At 39.2% G+C, this 13,973-nt stretch overlaps 1 protein-coding gene across 9 annotated transcripts in view; it reads right to left on the bottom strand.

Moving 5' to 3' along the window:
• The window catches only part of EML6 (EMAP like 6), a 279,303-nt gene that overhangs the window by 118,826 nt on the left and 146,504 nt on the right, over positions 1–13,973 (bottom strand). For 8 of the 9 annotated variants that reach the window (XR_011492041.1, XM_070478386.1, XM_070478384.1 and 5 more), the window contains exons 8-11: positions 11,713–11,914; positions 8,384–8,521; positions 7,069–7,325; positions 3,133–3,345 (exon numbers count right to left, since the gene is read on the bottom strand). Coding sequence is in view for 8 of the 9 variants with exons in the window: in XM_070478386.1 (XP_070334487.1) it covers positions 3,133–3,345; positions 7,069–7,325; positions 8,384–8,521; positions 11,713–11,914 (810 nt within the window). In the remaining variant the exon portion in view is untranslated. The remainder of the gene's footprint in view (positions 1–3,132; positions 3,346–7,068; positions 7,326–8,383; positions 8,522–11,712; positions 11,915–13,973) is intronic. The other variant, XM_070478388.1, reaches the window with a different exon arrangement.

The raw sequence follows: 13,973 nt of genomic DNA, 5'->3' as shown, positions 1-13,973 counted from the left end.
GTTGATCTCTGGACCTGCTGTGACAGCAGCTCAGATTGTAATCTGCTCTTATTCTGTGCTCTTGCCTCCAATGTCCACAGGTATCAGAACTAGTGCATGTTCTTTTGCGGGGGCTCTCAATGACCTTTTATATATTCCACAGACACAGTCTGCCTAGTTGATTGTGTGGATTTAATCTGCAGCTTGTAGAGCTAGTGGGAGGGTTTTGGGTCTGCTTCCTCAGTCACACTGCCCTTGGGTTACAATTGTGGTTTTATTTCCACTTCTGGATATGGGTCATCCACTAGGGTTTGCTCCTGAGGCTGCCCTGGAGGACTAGGGTTTGCCCGTGTGAGGGCCAGGTGTGGAGGTGGTGCAGATGCTTGAGTCGCATGGTTTCTGGCTAGGGAGAGGCTATGGTGATGGAGGGGGAGAGGCTATGGTGATGGCTCCACGCCCTACTCATGACTCAGCAGCATAAACCTGCTTCCATGGCTGCCGGCTTTCCTCCACAAACACTTCCCACCACAATCTCCTTCCTCACATTCCGTCGATCTGTCTCTCCACAGTCAACAGCAGCCCTTGCCCTGGGATTGCTCCACAATCCCTAAACTCCAGCTTCCAGCCACTACGCCGTCTAGGGTATATATGGCTGCAGCAAGGACTGTCTGATTCTCAGTCCATTTAGGCCACAGATCAGCTATTCCCCTCTCAGCCTTAAATGCTTCTCCTCTGACTCAGACAATTGCCCCGATGTGGGGATCAGACCCCTGCTTCAGTTCACCCACCCGCCGAGGGCAGGTCCAGTCCTGCTAGCACTCCTGTTTTTCCCCCTAGTTCCTTCATCCTACCAAGTTTTGCATGGGTCTATATATTCTTTTCCACTGGTCAGGTACTCCTGTCCACTCTCAGCTGGTGTTCTGCATGCACTTCTGTGTCTGAAGGTGTATTCCTGATGTATCCGTAGGGAGAGAGATGCATTCCACATCCACCTACTCCTCCGCCATCTTGTTCCTCAAGCATTTTAAACTGATGGTCATCTTGTCAGGTGGAAGTGATGGTTGTTTCTCCTATGCACTTCATGCTCAATTTTGTACCAAAATTCACTGCTTCCAAACTGTCAGTTAACTGAAAAAAAACTTTCTGATTACATTTTCAGTTCCTTTCCACACTTAATCTAAAAATCATTCAAGTGAAAGGGTTTTCAGGCAACAGCATAGCCCTACTGATTACTTTCCCCAAGTCAGATTTTCAGGGTACAGGCAGGGAGTCTCAGAAAAACCTGTGTATAGGATTTGCCTAAACTTTTGAAGGAAGAAGAGGCCAGGATAATTACATAATTAATTCAGTCACATTCTACAAAGCCTGAGGTGCCAGAAAAATTGAAGTGACAACAATAAAACAAAAGAACAAGATGCAAGGGCAGAAAGGGTTTTGAGTCAAATTTCTCTCTCAAAAATGTCACCAGTTATCAGTCTCTCCAAAGAAAAAATAAACAAATGGGACCTAACCAAACTTACAAGTTTTTCACAACAAAGAAAACCATAAACAAAATGAAAAGACAAATTAGCAGACTGGGAGAAAATATTTACAAATGATGCAACCAACAAAGGCTTAAATTCAAAAATATACAAACAGGTCATAAAACTCAACAACAAAACAAACAACAAAAAAGGGTGGAAGATCTAAATAAACATTTTTCTAAAGAAGACATACAGGTGGCCCCCAGGCACATGAAAAGATGTTCAATTCTGCTAATTACTAGAGAAATGCAAATTAAAACTGCAGTGAGGTACCACTTCACACTAAATGGCCATCACTAAAAAGTCTACAGATAACAAGTGCTGGAGAGTGTGTGGAGAAGATGAAACCCTTCTACATTGTTGGTCGGTAAGTAAGTTGGTGCAACTACAATGGAAAACAGTATGAAGGTTCCTCAAAAAACTAAAAATAGAACTACCATATGATCCTGCAATCCCACTCCTGGACATATATTCAGACAAAACTACAATTCAAAAAGATACATGCACCCAAATGTTAATAGTAACACTATTCACAAAAACCAAGACATGCAAACAATCTAAATGTCCATCAACAGATGAATGGTTACAGAAGATGGGTAATATACACAATGGAATACTACTCAGCCATAAAAAATAAAGAAATAATGCCATTTGCAGCAACATGGATAGATCTAGAGATGACCAAACTAAGTGAAGTTAAGTCAGAAAGAGAAAAATACCATGTGATATCACTTACATACAGAATCTAAAATATGACACAAATGAACTTATCTACCAAACAGAAGTAGACTCATAGACATAAAGAACAGACTTGTGGTTGCCAAACGGGAGGGGAGTTGGGGGAGAAACAGATTGGGAGTTTGGAATTAGCAGATATAAACTATAATATATAGACAGAATGGATAAACAAGGTCCTACTGTATTGGACAGGGAACTATATTCAATATTCTATTGATAAACCATAAAAGGAAATGATTTTAAAAAGAATGTGTATTTATCTACATGTATATATAGATACACATATCTATATGTGTATATATATATAACAGAATCACTTTCTTGTACAGCAGAAATTAATACACTGTAAATCAACTATAATTCTATAAAAATTTCACCAGTTGTGTTAGTCTGATGTGCAAAATTAGTGCTGTGAGAAGCAGTCCACAAAGTGTATTATTACCAGAACAATCACTTTCAGATTTTATTTTAAATATGTCTATAAGAAGTTGCTTTGCTTTCTATGCATAAGCATAATTAGCTATAATGCATAAATGAATTTTAATTACAATATTTAATGTAACATATAATTTAAATTATTATATTTACATAGATATAAATAAAATAGAAAATAACTTGTTTAAAATGTGAAACGTAAGGTTAATGGATCATAAAATGTTGAGTAGTATCTCTGTTAACAAATGCTGAATTAGATTTGCAAAACCACATATATTTCAGAATGTCAAAAGCAGAAGATATCAAACTTTACTAAAAAGTATTAAAGAGCAAATATATATATAAAGATAAAATGAATAGTCTGCACTAATGGACATCAAGAAAATAAGCCTTAATTACACTACATATAAATCCTAGATTAAATCTTCATTCAATGAAGCATTTCTTTTGGCCTTACCTTTTTTGAGACAAGGAAATTTAAACAATTTAACCAGTCCAAAATCATCTCCAGACACCAACACTGAACTGTTGTAATTTGCATCCACTGAGTTGATGTCAGTGACATCAGTGTATTTTGGCCAAATTCCACTCACTTCTGGGCCTTTCACACATGTCCAGGAGGCCCAGGGAATCCCTTTGATTTCTTCTTTACTTGTTAAAGACTTCCCAGCTGAAAATAATCAATACACTTTAATATAATGCTACATGTAAATAAAAATCATGTTCTAATTTACTTATTTTTCTCAAAGAAGTCGAAAACCTTTGTTTTAAAATGTTTATAAACTAAGGAAACTATAAATTCTAATCTCTTTCCCCAACTGGTGATTTTTCCCCCCAGCAGGGTTTAAAGAAAGCACATGCTCAAAACTCAAGATATGAGAAAGGAAATGATCATTGTACTAAATCTAATGTCTCAAACTACCAAAGAAAGGCAATGCCAAAGAATGCTCAAACTACCACACAACTGCACTCATCTCACACGCTAGCAAAGTAATGCTCAAAATTCTCCAAGCCAGGCTTCAGCAATACGTGAATTGTGAACTTTCAGATGCACAAGCTAGATTTAGAAAAGGCAGAGGAACCAGAGTTCAAATTGCCAACATCCGTTGGATCATAGAAAAAGCAAGAGAGTTAAAAAAAAAAAAACATCTACTTCTGCCTTATTGACTATGCTAAAGCCTTTAACTGTGTGGATCACAACAAACTGTGGAAATTCTTAAACAGATGGGAATACCAGACCACCTGACCTGCCTCCTGGTAGATCTGTATGCAGGTCAGGAAGCAACAGTTAGAACCGGACATAGAACAACAGACTGGTTCCAAATCGGGAAAAGAGTACGTCAAGGCTGTATACTCTCACCCTGCTTATTTAACTTACATGCAGAGTACATCATGAGAAATGCTGGACTGGACGAAGCATGAGCTGAAATAAAGATTTCCAGGAAAGATATCAATAACCTCAGATATGCAGATGATACTACACTTATGGCAGAAAGCGAAGAAGAACTAAAGAGCCTCTTGATGAAACTGAAAGAAGAGAGTGAAAAAGTTGGCTTAAAGCTCAACATTCAGAAAACTAGGATCATGGCAACTGGTCCCACCACTTCATGGCAAACAGATGGGGAAACAATGGAAACAGTGACAGACTTTATATTGGGGGGCTCCAAAATCACTGCAGATGATGACTGCAGCCATGAAATTAAAAGATGCTTGCTCCTTGGAGAAAAGCTATGACCAACCTAGACAGCATATTAAAAAGCAGAGACATCACTTTGCCAACAAATGTCCATCTAGTCAAAGCTATGGTTTTTCCAGTAGTCATATATGGATGTGAGAGTTGGACTATAAAGAAAACTGAGCACAGAAGAATTGATGCTTTTGAACTGTGGTGTTGGAGAAGACTCTTGAGAGTCCCTTGGACAGCAAGGTGATCCAACAAGTCCATTCTAAAGGAAATCAGTCCTGAATATTCATTGCAAGGACTGATGCTGAAACTCCACCACTTTGGCCACCTGATGCGAAGAACTGACTGATTGGAAAAGACCCTGATGCTGGGAAAGACTGAAGGCGGGAGGAGAAGGGGATGACAGAGGGTGAGATGGTTGTATGCATCACCAACTCAATGGACATGAGTTTGACTAAGCTCCAGGAGTTGGTGATGGACAGGGAGGCCTGGTGTGCTGTAGTCCATGAGGTTGCAAAGAGTCCGACACAACTGAGCGACAGAACTGAACTGATGTTTACTTGACCTTAATTATTTGGATACAGATGATATTATGCTTTGTGTTATTGAAGAAATGACTATTATTAAATTATATATTATCACAGTTACCAAATTTTTTCTGGTTTTTTAAAAGTTTATTCTGAACTCCTACTTTTCATAATTCCAGGAGCCAGAGAAGTGATTTTTTTAAAAATCAGCTTCAATTAATTAATGAAAAAAATGAATGGACTTTGCTGTTTAAAGTGCCACATGATAAAACTTTACCAAATTTTGATGAAATATAGTTGGTTGGGGAAAAGAGTCCTGACAATTTTGCTTGTTATGTTCTTAAGTACAGGGAACAATACCCAGTTTCCACCAGCAGCTAGCAAGGGATGTCCTCTGGGAGCACACAAAAGAGGAAGCCCACAGAGAAAGGAATGCTGGGGAAAATGCTTAGTGATACACTATTTAAAAATTAAAAATCAAGACAATTAAGTGTATTAACTCATACTTTCCCCTCAACAGTAACAAGTAATTTCAAATAAACAATCTATGAGAATAAATGCTCTTGCATATTACTGTTGCATTGTCAGACTGGCAATTCTGGACTCTAGCATAGTACTATATCCATTTTTAAGATCATAGAATCAGAGCTGATAGTTTGAATATATTCCTGATCCAGTGTCCCTGCTTAAAGAACACAGTCCAAGGAAGTAACATGGAAGAGAAAATCCCACCTCTACAAAGATATTTGGAGTTTTACTGTGGCTATCAGCAAAGAAACTAGAAATAAGCCCAAACGCTCAACAGTAGAAGGATGAGAAAGCAAATTATGATATTATCACTGAGCAGGGTGTTATTTGTTTATTGCAAATGACAAATGTGTGTTCCGTCTTTTTTCACATAGGAAAATATACATGAAATACTGTCAAGCAAAGAAAGCAGACACAAAGAAATATGCACCCAGTAATGGTAAACTGATGAACTGGCAGGGCAGAGACTCTTAGAAATGTTGACATTTCATTATGTTACACCTTGCATGCATGTGTGCTTCAGTCATGTCTGATTCTTTGCAACCCTCTGGATTGAAGGCTGCCGAGCTCCTCTGTCCATGGGATTCTCCAGGCAAGTGTACTGGAGTGGGTTGCCAGGCCCTTCTCCAGGGGATCTTCTCAACCCATGTTTCTCACATTTCATGCATTGGCAGGTGGGTTTCTTACCACTAGTGCCACCTGGAAAGTCCATGTTACACCTTATTTCATGGTAAAATTGATTTTTCAATAAAAATTTATGATAAAATTATGTTAAACATTACATTTTTAATCTTACATTACAAAAAATCATCATTCAAAGATTATAATACATAAATTTGTCTTTTATTTATGACATTTTAGTATTATAAACTGTTACTAAATGAGTATTATGTAAATAAGATGAATTTCTTATAGAAGTTATAGTGGGGGTTACAAATAAAATGTGTGTTTTTTTTAATCCCAATTAGCACATTTCACCAAGTTATTACATAATTCTGCTGCTGCTAAGTCGCTTCAATAGTGTCCGACTCTGTACATAATAAAGGCTTCCAATTATGAAGGACACAACAAGAGACTAAAGTAATCATAGTAGTTTAGCACTGTGTTCCTCAAATTTTCAGGGTTTTTTTTTTTTTTGTATTTTCCTAGTAATTTTTCTTTTTCGTTATCTTTAGGCATTCTTTATATATTCTACGTACACAGTTGACTCTTGAACAACTCAGGGGAGTCAAAAATCCATGTACAACTCAGACCATCTGCATTCATGGTTCCACATCTATGGATTCAACCAACCTCTTACTATGTAGTACTCTAGTATTTACTACTAAAAAAAATCTACAGAAGTAGACCACGCGGTTCAAACCCATGTTATTCAAAGGTCAACTGAATAGCCTTTGTCCATTATAATAATTCCAAGTCTTTATGCCCAACCTATGCACTGTCTTTTCATTTTATTCATGGGCTCTTTTGTTGTAGAATAATTTTTTATTTTAATGTGTTTCAATTTACGAATCTTCTCTTTGAGAGTTTGTGATCTGAGGGTCTTGTTTGAGAAAATACTCCTTGCCCTCAGGTCCTAAGAATATCCTCATACATTTTCTGCCATGGTTCAGCGCTATGTTTTGCACAAACATTTAATGCCCTTGTGACTTACATGGCATTTTGTAGAACAGCCGTTCTCCAGCACCATCATTAGTTTGCAAGTATTTACTATCCAAGGACCAGTCAATGTGTGTGATGAAACTGACAGACTTGTTGCATTCTCCAATTTTCTTATACCTCTGGGCGACAGCGTAGACATCTACCGGGCCATCATTGGATCCCACTGCCAGATAAGAACCATCTGGAGAAAATTTCATTTCGTGAATGACTTCTTTTCGATCTTTGATATGAACCACTTCTGTCATATCCCTGTAAGAATAAAAAAGCAAAGTAATAATAGCAAATCTACAGATGGCAACCTCAAGTCATGCTTTAAAGTTTGTGTGTCACTGAAAATTTGGTAATTAGCCATCTTCTCTTACATCACTAAGCAAAGAAAGAAAAGGTTGCTCACCCATTTGGTAATGAGTTATGTGTAGCTGGTAATGAGAATTTAGTGTAATAAACCATGTCAACAGCATTTTTAAAGCTATATAGAAATTGTTATGTGAGATACAGTATCTAATTTATAGCTTCGTTTCCTTTCTATAATCACAAAATGTGTAATCCCAAAGAATAACCAATGTTATTTGAAAGAAATACAAGAGTGGGTCATAATTTCTGTATAGTAGAAATAATATTGGATGTTAATAAATGGGAAATGTTCCATTTTATTAGTGATTATAGGTGGAAAAAAATCTTTTACTCCAGCTCACCTCTAAAAATCTGGTGCTATTAGAGGTGGCTTTCCTCTTTCTTCCTCTTTCTTGTCTCATTAAAAGCCCATAATCTCTTACCTAAAACCCTTAGGACCAGACGAGCTTGGGAGTTGATCACTCACTGCATTTTGGAAAGGTTCACATATATTATGTAGTAACCCCGTAGAAGCTAGGGCAGCGACCCCTTTTGAACACATTAATATTCTCACAGCAAATCACATGATACATGATTATTCCTACTAAGAGATTAATGGATAATGTGTAGAACTGAATCACCTTGCTGTGCACCTGAAACACTATAAGTCAACTATACTTCAATAAAATATATTATTGAGAAAAAAATTACATTGAAAAAAAAAAGGAGACTAACAAACTGTAAACAATTTCACATCAGTTCACTGGGTCAGGCTGTGCTGCCAAATAAGTTACCAAAGAACTTCAGATTTTCAGTGTTTGGATCTGGCAATTACAGATAGGGGATTGCGAAATCTACCTATTCAAAACAGCAAATGCATTTTTTCCTAAAGTCCTGACAAACATTCTGACCTGGAGAATTAATTTTTACAGAAGCATATCTCTAATGTCATTTTCAATACTGGTAGTACGTGCCTGACTCGGAGAACAATGAAAGATCCGTCCTTCATGCCCAGGGCCAACTGAGATCCATCAGGGCTGAAAGCAACGCTGCGAACTGCCTCCTCCATGTTACAGCGGGCAATCAAGGCATGGTCAGCCAGGCTCCACAGCCTAAGTACAGTTCAAAGTCAAAACAAAACACTTTCTCATAGTCATCAGCCAGTCCAAGGCCAAAGGCCTGTTCATCACGGTGATAGTAACAAAAAAGGATGCAGTAACATCACACCAGTGTCCTTCTCTCAGCATGTCTAGGAAGTTGCAAAGGTGTTTGGTCTATCTTTGGGTGATTTTCTCCATTTGAAATATCCAGCAAGAAATAAAACATGAGATATTTTCAAAGATTTTGAGATTAAAAAATAAGGAAATTTTACATACTACTTCATACAAAATTATACTTTTCTCTTTAGAGATTAAGAATTGTTCCTGATTTATACCAATGGGTGTTAATAACACAGGATAAGAGGTACTACTAGATGCTGTTATTATTAGTTGTTTTTTAAATACGGGTTCTCTTCTAGAAACTGTGTTATGTAAATATAGACTAAAACGCATATTATGTTTGTTGGTCTCCTGAGCAAGACAAAGTATCTGAGATGGAAAACAAACTGTACCCCTGCCTAGGAGGATTCCAAGTTGGCTGTACACAGTCATATACTGAAATTCCTCAAAAGTCCCTAGTACCCCACTAATGACAGGACCCCTCTTGGTCAGGGGAGGGGGAATACTTCACCGGGCCCCCTGGATGATGAGGGGACCACTGCTGGAGAAACAGAGGTCACTTGTAAGGGAAGCTCTTCAGTTCAGTTCAGTTGCTCAGTCGTGTCCGGCTCTTTGCGACCCCATGAATTGCAGCACACCAGGCCTCCCTGTCCATCACCAACTCCCGGAGTTTACTCAAACTCATTCCATCGAGTCGGTGATGCCATCCAACCATCTCATCCTCTGTCGTCCCCTTCTCCTCCTGCCCCCAATCCCTCCCACCATCAGGGTCTTCTCCAGTAAGTCAATTCTTCGCATGAGGTGGCCAAAGTATTGGAGTTTCAGCTTCAGCATCAGTCCTTCCAATGAACACCCAGGACTGATCTCCTTTAGGATGGATTGGGTGGATCTCCTTGCAGTCCAAGGGACTCTCAAGAGTCTTCTCCAACACCACAGCTCAAAAGCATTAATTTTTCAGCACTCAGCTTTCTTCACAGTCCAACTCTCACATCCATACATGACCACTGGAAAAACCATAGCCTTGACTAGATGGACCTTTGTTGGCAAAGTGATGTCTCTGCTTTTTAATATGCTGTCTAGGTTGGTCATAACTTTCCTTCCAAGGAGTAAGCGTCTTAATTTCATGGCTGCAATCACCATCTGTGGTGATTTTGGAGCTCCAAAGAATAAAGTCTGACACTGTTTCCACCATCTCCCCATCTATTTCCCATGAAGGGCAGCTCTTAGAACACCTAATCCAGGCACTTCAGACTGAGCGACCATGAACTAAATATCGGAGGATCTGAATAAGAGTTTCCATATGACTTGCAGTTGTGGTATGTGACCTCTTTCTGTTATCACTTTAAAGACAGTCTTCTCTTAATATGCAAACAACAATATCTGTGTTGGGGGCAGGGGTGGCTGAGAATCTAAGTTCTTGTGATAAGGAGGCAAGAGTAAGTCAATGTGGTGTCATTTTTCTAAGTGCATCCTGCCATCAGGAGGGACAGGGGCACCTGTCTTGTCATGTAGGGCTGCCCAGTGGAGTCTGCCTATCCCTGAGGCAACCTGTGCTATTCAGCTTAAAACTCAGGGTATGCCTTCAATACCTTTTCCATTATTCATAGTTTCATGCTGTTTTTAGCCATGTACTATTTTAAGCAATGTAAGCTTTGCTCTACTAGCATGAAGAAACCACCACTCCTAAGTAAACTACACCATCCTTTAAAAGTCACTAAGCTAATCTTTCTCAAAGAATTACGACTTATAGCCTTGCTAAATTTCAATACTCAGAGCGTCAAATTCCATTTAATATCTTAGCCAAATTAATGGTTAAAGGGAGTAATACAAATTCTGGCAGTAAGTGCTCTTTGCAATTCTAAGATTCAACATAGTTGTTAAAATACAAAAGCTAAAAACTTTCTTGAAATCCTTTCTATCTGGATGGGTATGAATCGAGTTTCTTGGATGTTTGAATAACTTGGTGGCACTGGTTTGGCTCAGAATAACGGAAGGGAAAGGAAGAGAGGAGGAGGCAGTAAGTAAAGAGAAGTAAGATGCCAAATAAACATTTATAGCACATGTAGAGATAGCTGTAATTGTTTTCACTGATTTTTAGATTGATGAGACTTTAGTGCTGGGTGCAAACTAAAAAATGGATTTATCTTTGGATTTATGCTAATGAGTATCCTGACTGCATCTTGATTGGATTTACAAAAATACAGAATAGGGGTGGGGAGGGAGAGTAATGACCTTAGGTCTAGTGTCTAGTCCTCCTGTTTAGCTATTCAAACTTAGAAGCATTAACCCATTGATGAACTGATCAATCAGTCTCTTCCTCTCACTGTCACGGACTCTCTTTCTGGCCTGCTTATTGTTGAGCACATTTAAAGTTCAGTAGTAAATACAAAAACGCTGGATTCAGTGTAACAGCTTTCATCTCACACTTTCGAATCATATGTTCAGTCTCTCAACAGTCGCAAGAACAGTGGAAGCATAGTCATTCTGCTCATTTTATTACCATCGAGCTCTCAAACAAGTGATCCGTAGCAAGAACCCCCGAGGCCCCAATAAAATGGGTACGTTTTCTTAGGAACCAGCACTTTCCCTTGATTTGAGGATGTTGCTCAAAGTTCCATGTGAGAATTTACAAAGAAAGAATCAATGACTCTCATGCTAAAGATGACTTTGAAAAATCAGAACTTAAGTTCTATTTGAGATCTCTAATCTCCAACTAAACTGATAAAAAGTGAGTAGGCTGTGAAACTGCTAAGCTGCCCCCAGCAGGACAGAAGATATGAGGGGGAAATATGACTTTATCACAGATGAGTGAACTTAGCTCACATCTTCAATCTAACCAGCGGGAGTGTATTTTCACTTCTAAGAACATTTTCTTGACTTAAGGTGGGGCCCAAGAAAGAGCAACAACAAGAGATCAAGAAGCCAACTGTCATTAAGCAAAATGTCTCAGCATTCTGGTTGGAAACTGTGAGGTTCTGAACTGTGGGTTATCCTCCTCTTAAAGTAACATACAAGCTTGGGCAAAACCCATCTGCCATCCCAGGGTGGTATGTGAGGTTACGGCGACAATGCTGGGGCCTCACCTGACAGAGCGGTCATCACTGCCTGTCACGGCCAGTGGCTTCTTGGGGTGCAGGGCCAGAGCCCAGAGCTCCCCCTCACAGTGACCCTGCAGGATCAGCATCGGTTTGTCCCGTTCTCTCACGATTACTTCAAATATCTCGCTGTCCTGGGTCCCTGCTAGGAGGCGGTCTGCTTTCCAGCACACACTCCGGATAGAGAGGCCTGACAAAGAAAATACACGAGTTAAGTAAAAGCATACTTTCACACCATTCACAAATAAAACACCTGAAGTTAAAGCCTCGTCAGCAGGAGAGCCTCCGAGGTAACACAGCCAAACAATGCCTGGGGGTGGACAACCAACCCACACAGCACTCTGCACTATTGACCACTGCCTTCCATGTGCTGGCCCCCCACCACACCCCTTGTAATCTGTTTTCTAAAGGAAAGATTGCTCTTTCCTGTCTGATTTAGGCCAACTATGTGGTTTTACAGCAAGTGAAGTAAGTGAGTCAAAGTTGCTCAGTCATGTCCGATTCTTTGCAACCCCACGGACTATACAGTCCATGGAATTCTCCAGGCCAGAATACTAGAGTGGGTAGCCTTTCCCTTCTCCAGGGGATCTTCCCAACCCAGAGACTGAACCCAGGTCTGCTGCATTGCAGGCAGATTCTTTACCAGTTGAGTCACAAGGGAAGCCCAAGAATACCGGAGTGGGTAGCTCTCCCTTCTCCAGTGGATCTTCCCGAGCCAGACTATTCCTTCTCCAGCAAATTTGGAGAACCGGGTAGGGCAGATCTGCTAGAGAAGGGATAGGCTACCCACTGCAGTATTCTTGGGCTTCCCTTGTGGCTCAACTGGTAAAGAATCCACCTGTAATGCAGGAGACCTGGGTTTGATCCCTGGGTTGGGAATATACAGCAAGGTCTATATTAAATATGACATTAAAGTGAATATAAGAGCAGGAATTGGTCTTAATGAAAACTTAACCTTCTTTAAAGTAATTTCCTTCTGACTTGCTATGGAAAAGTTAATAATCACTTCAATCTTTAGGATGCTAGCATTGTAAAATATTATACGTGGGTGATACTACAGAACAGTTAATTATCATATTAGGCAAGTGTAGTATGTATTTGATCAGAACCTAGTCTCATTTTGCTGGATAAACAGATGCACCATGTCCCAGAAATATGCAAATGAAACTCCAATTTCAGTCTCAGAATACCATCAAACATTTGAAGGTGTTATTCTTCACTGACTTAATAATTTATGGAAACTTCTCTAAAAGTGCAGTATTCCTTTTAAATCCAACCTTCCCCCTCATATCATTCCATCCTCTCTAAGCAGATTCTCAACTTGCCTGCCTGAGTTTTGATTGCGTGGACTTCTTGTGGTCTGTTCTGTTCCTTACAAGGTACATTATTTACTTACACAGTGAATTTTCTCACGTCTGAATTAGAAGTACATAAGCCATCCCACTTTCACAACTGCTTCAAACTACTTAAGGATGTGATAACCTTTAAGATCTGAGCTGCCTCTCCAGTGGGCTTTGGGTTTTTGCTACAGAAACTAACAGAAGTCAGAGTACCTGGACTTCAGTCCTGCTCTATACTGATTGGCCAGACATCCCAGGGAGATTCCCCTTCTCTCTGGGGACCATAAATGTAGACTATAATTATGGAGACTGTGTAATTTATCATCCAAATCAGGACCATTCTGGAAGTAAAGTAGGCTCTAAAAATAATTAAATTTACATTTTTTGAAATATTTATTAACCAACAAAGCAGCTTTACTATGTTAAAAGACCTATTAAATAATTCTATCAAAAATTTCAGATCTATTCAATAAAATTATAATTACTTTATTGCAGAATGAAAAGGTCTAAGACAGGGGAATGAATAGGCAGACATACAGAGGATTCTTAGGGCTGTAAAAGTCTGTAGGATCTATAATGGTAGGTACATGTTATACATGTCAAAACTCAAAGAATATACTAATACAACACCAAGAGTGAACCCTAATGTGAACCACAGGCTTTGGGCAATGATATATCAATGTAGGTCCATCCACTGTAACCAATATACCATTCTGGTGGGCCATGTTGATAGGGAGGCTGTGTATGTAGGACGGCAGGCGTATATGAGAAATATCTGTATCTTCCACTCAATTTCACTGTGAACCTAAAATAGCTCTAAAAAGTATAGTCTGTTAAAATAAAATTCAAGACAAATGCTGGGATGATAGAAGAGTTAGTTGGTGGTATCTGGACACCCTAACTGAAATC

Source organism: Odocoileus virginianus, chromosome 2 (assembly GCF_023699985.2).
Source record: "Odocoileus virginianus isolate 20LAN1187 ecotype Illinois chromosome 2, Ovbor_1.2, whole genome shotgun sequence".
Lineage (NCBI taxonomy): Eukaryota > Metazoa > Chordata > Mammalia > Artiodactyla > Cervidae > Odocoileus > Odocoileus virginianus.
The sequence above is the reverse complement of the archived record's forward strand: the minus strand, read 5'-3'. Positions and strand labels throughout refer to the sequence as shown.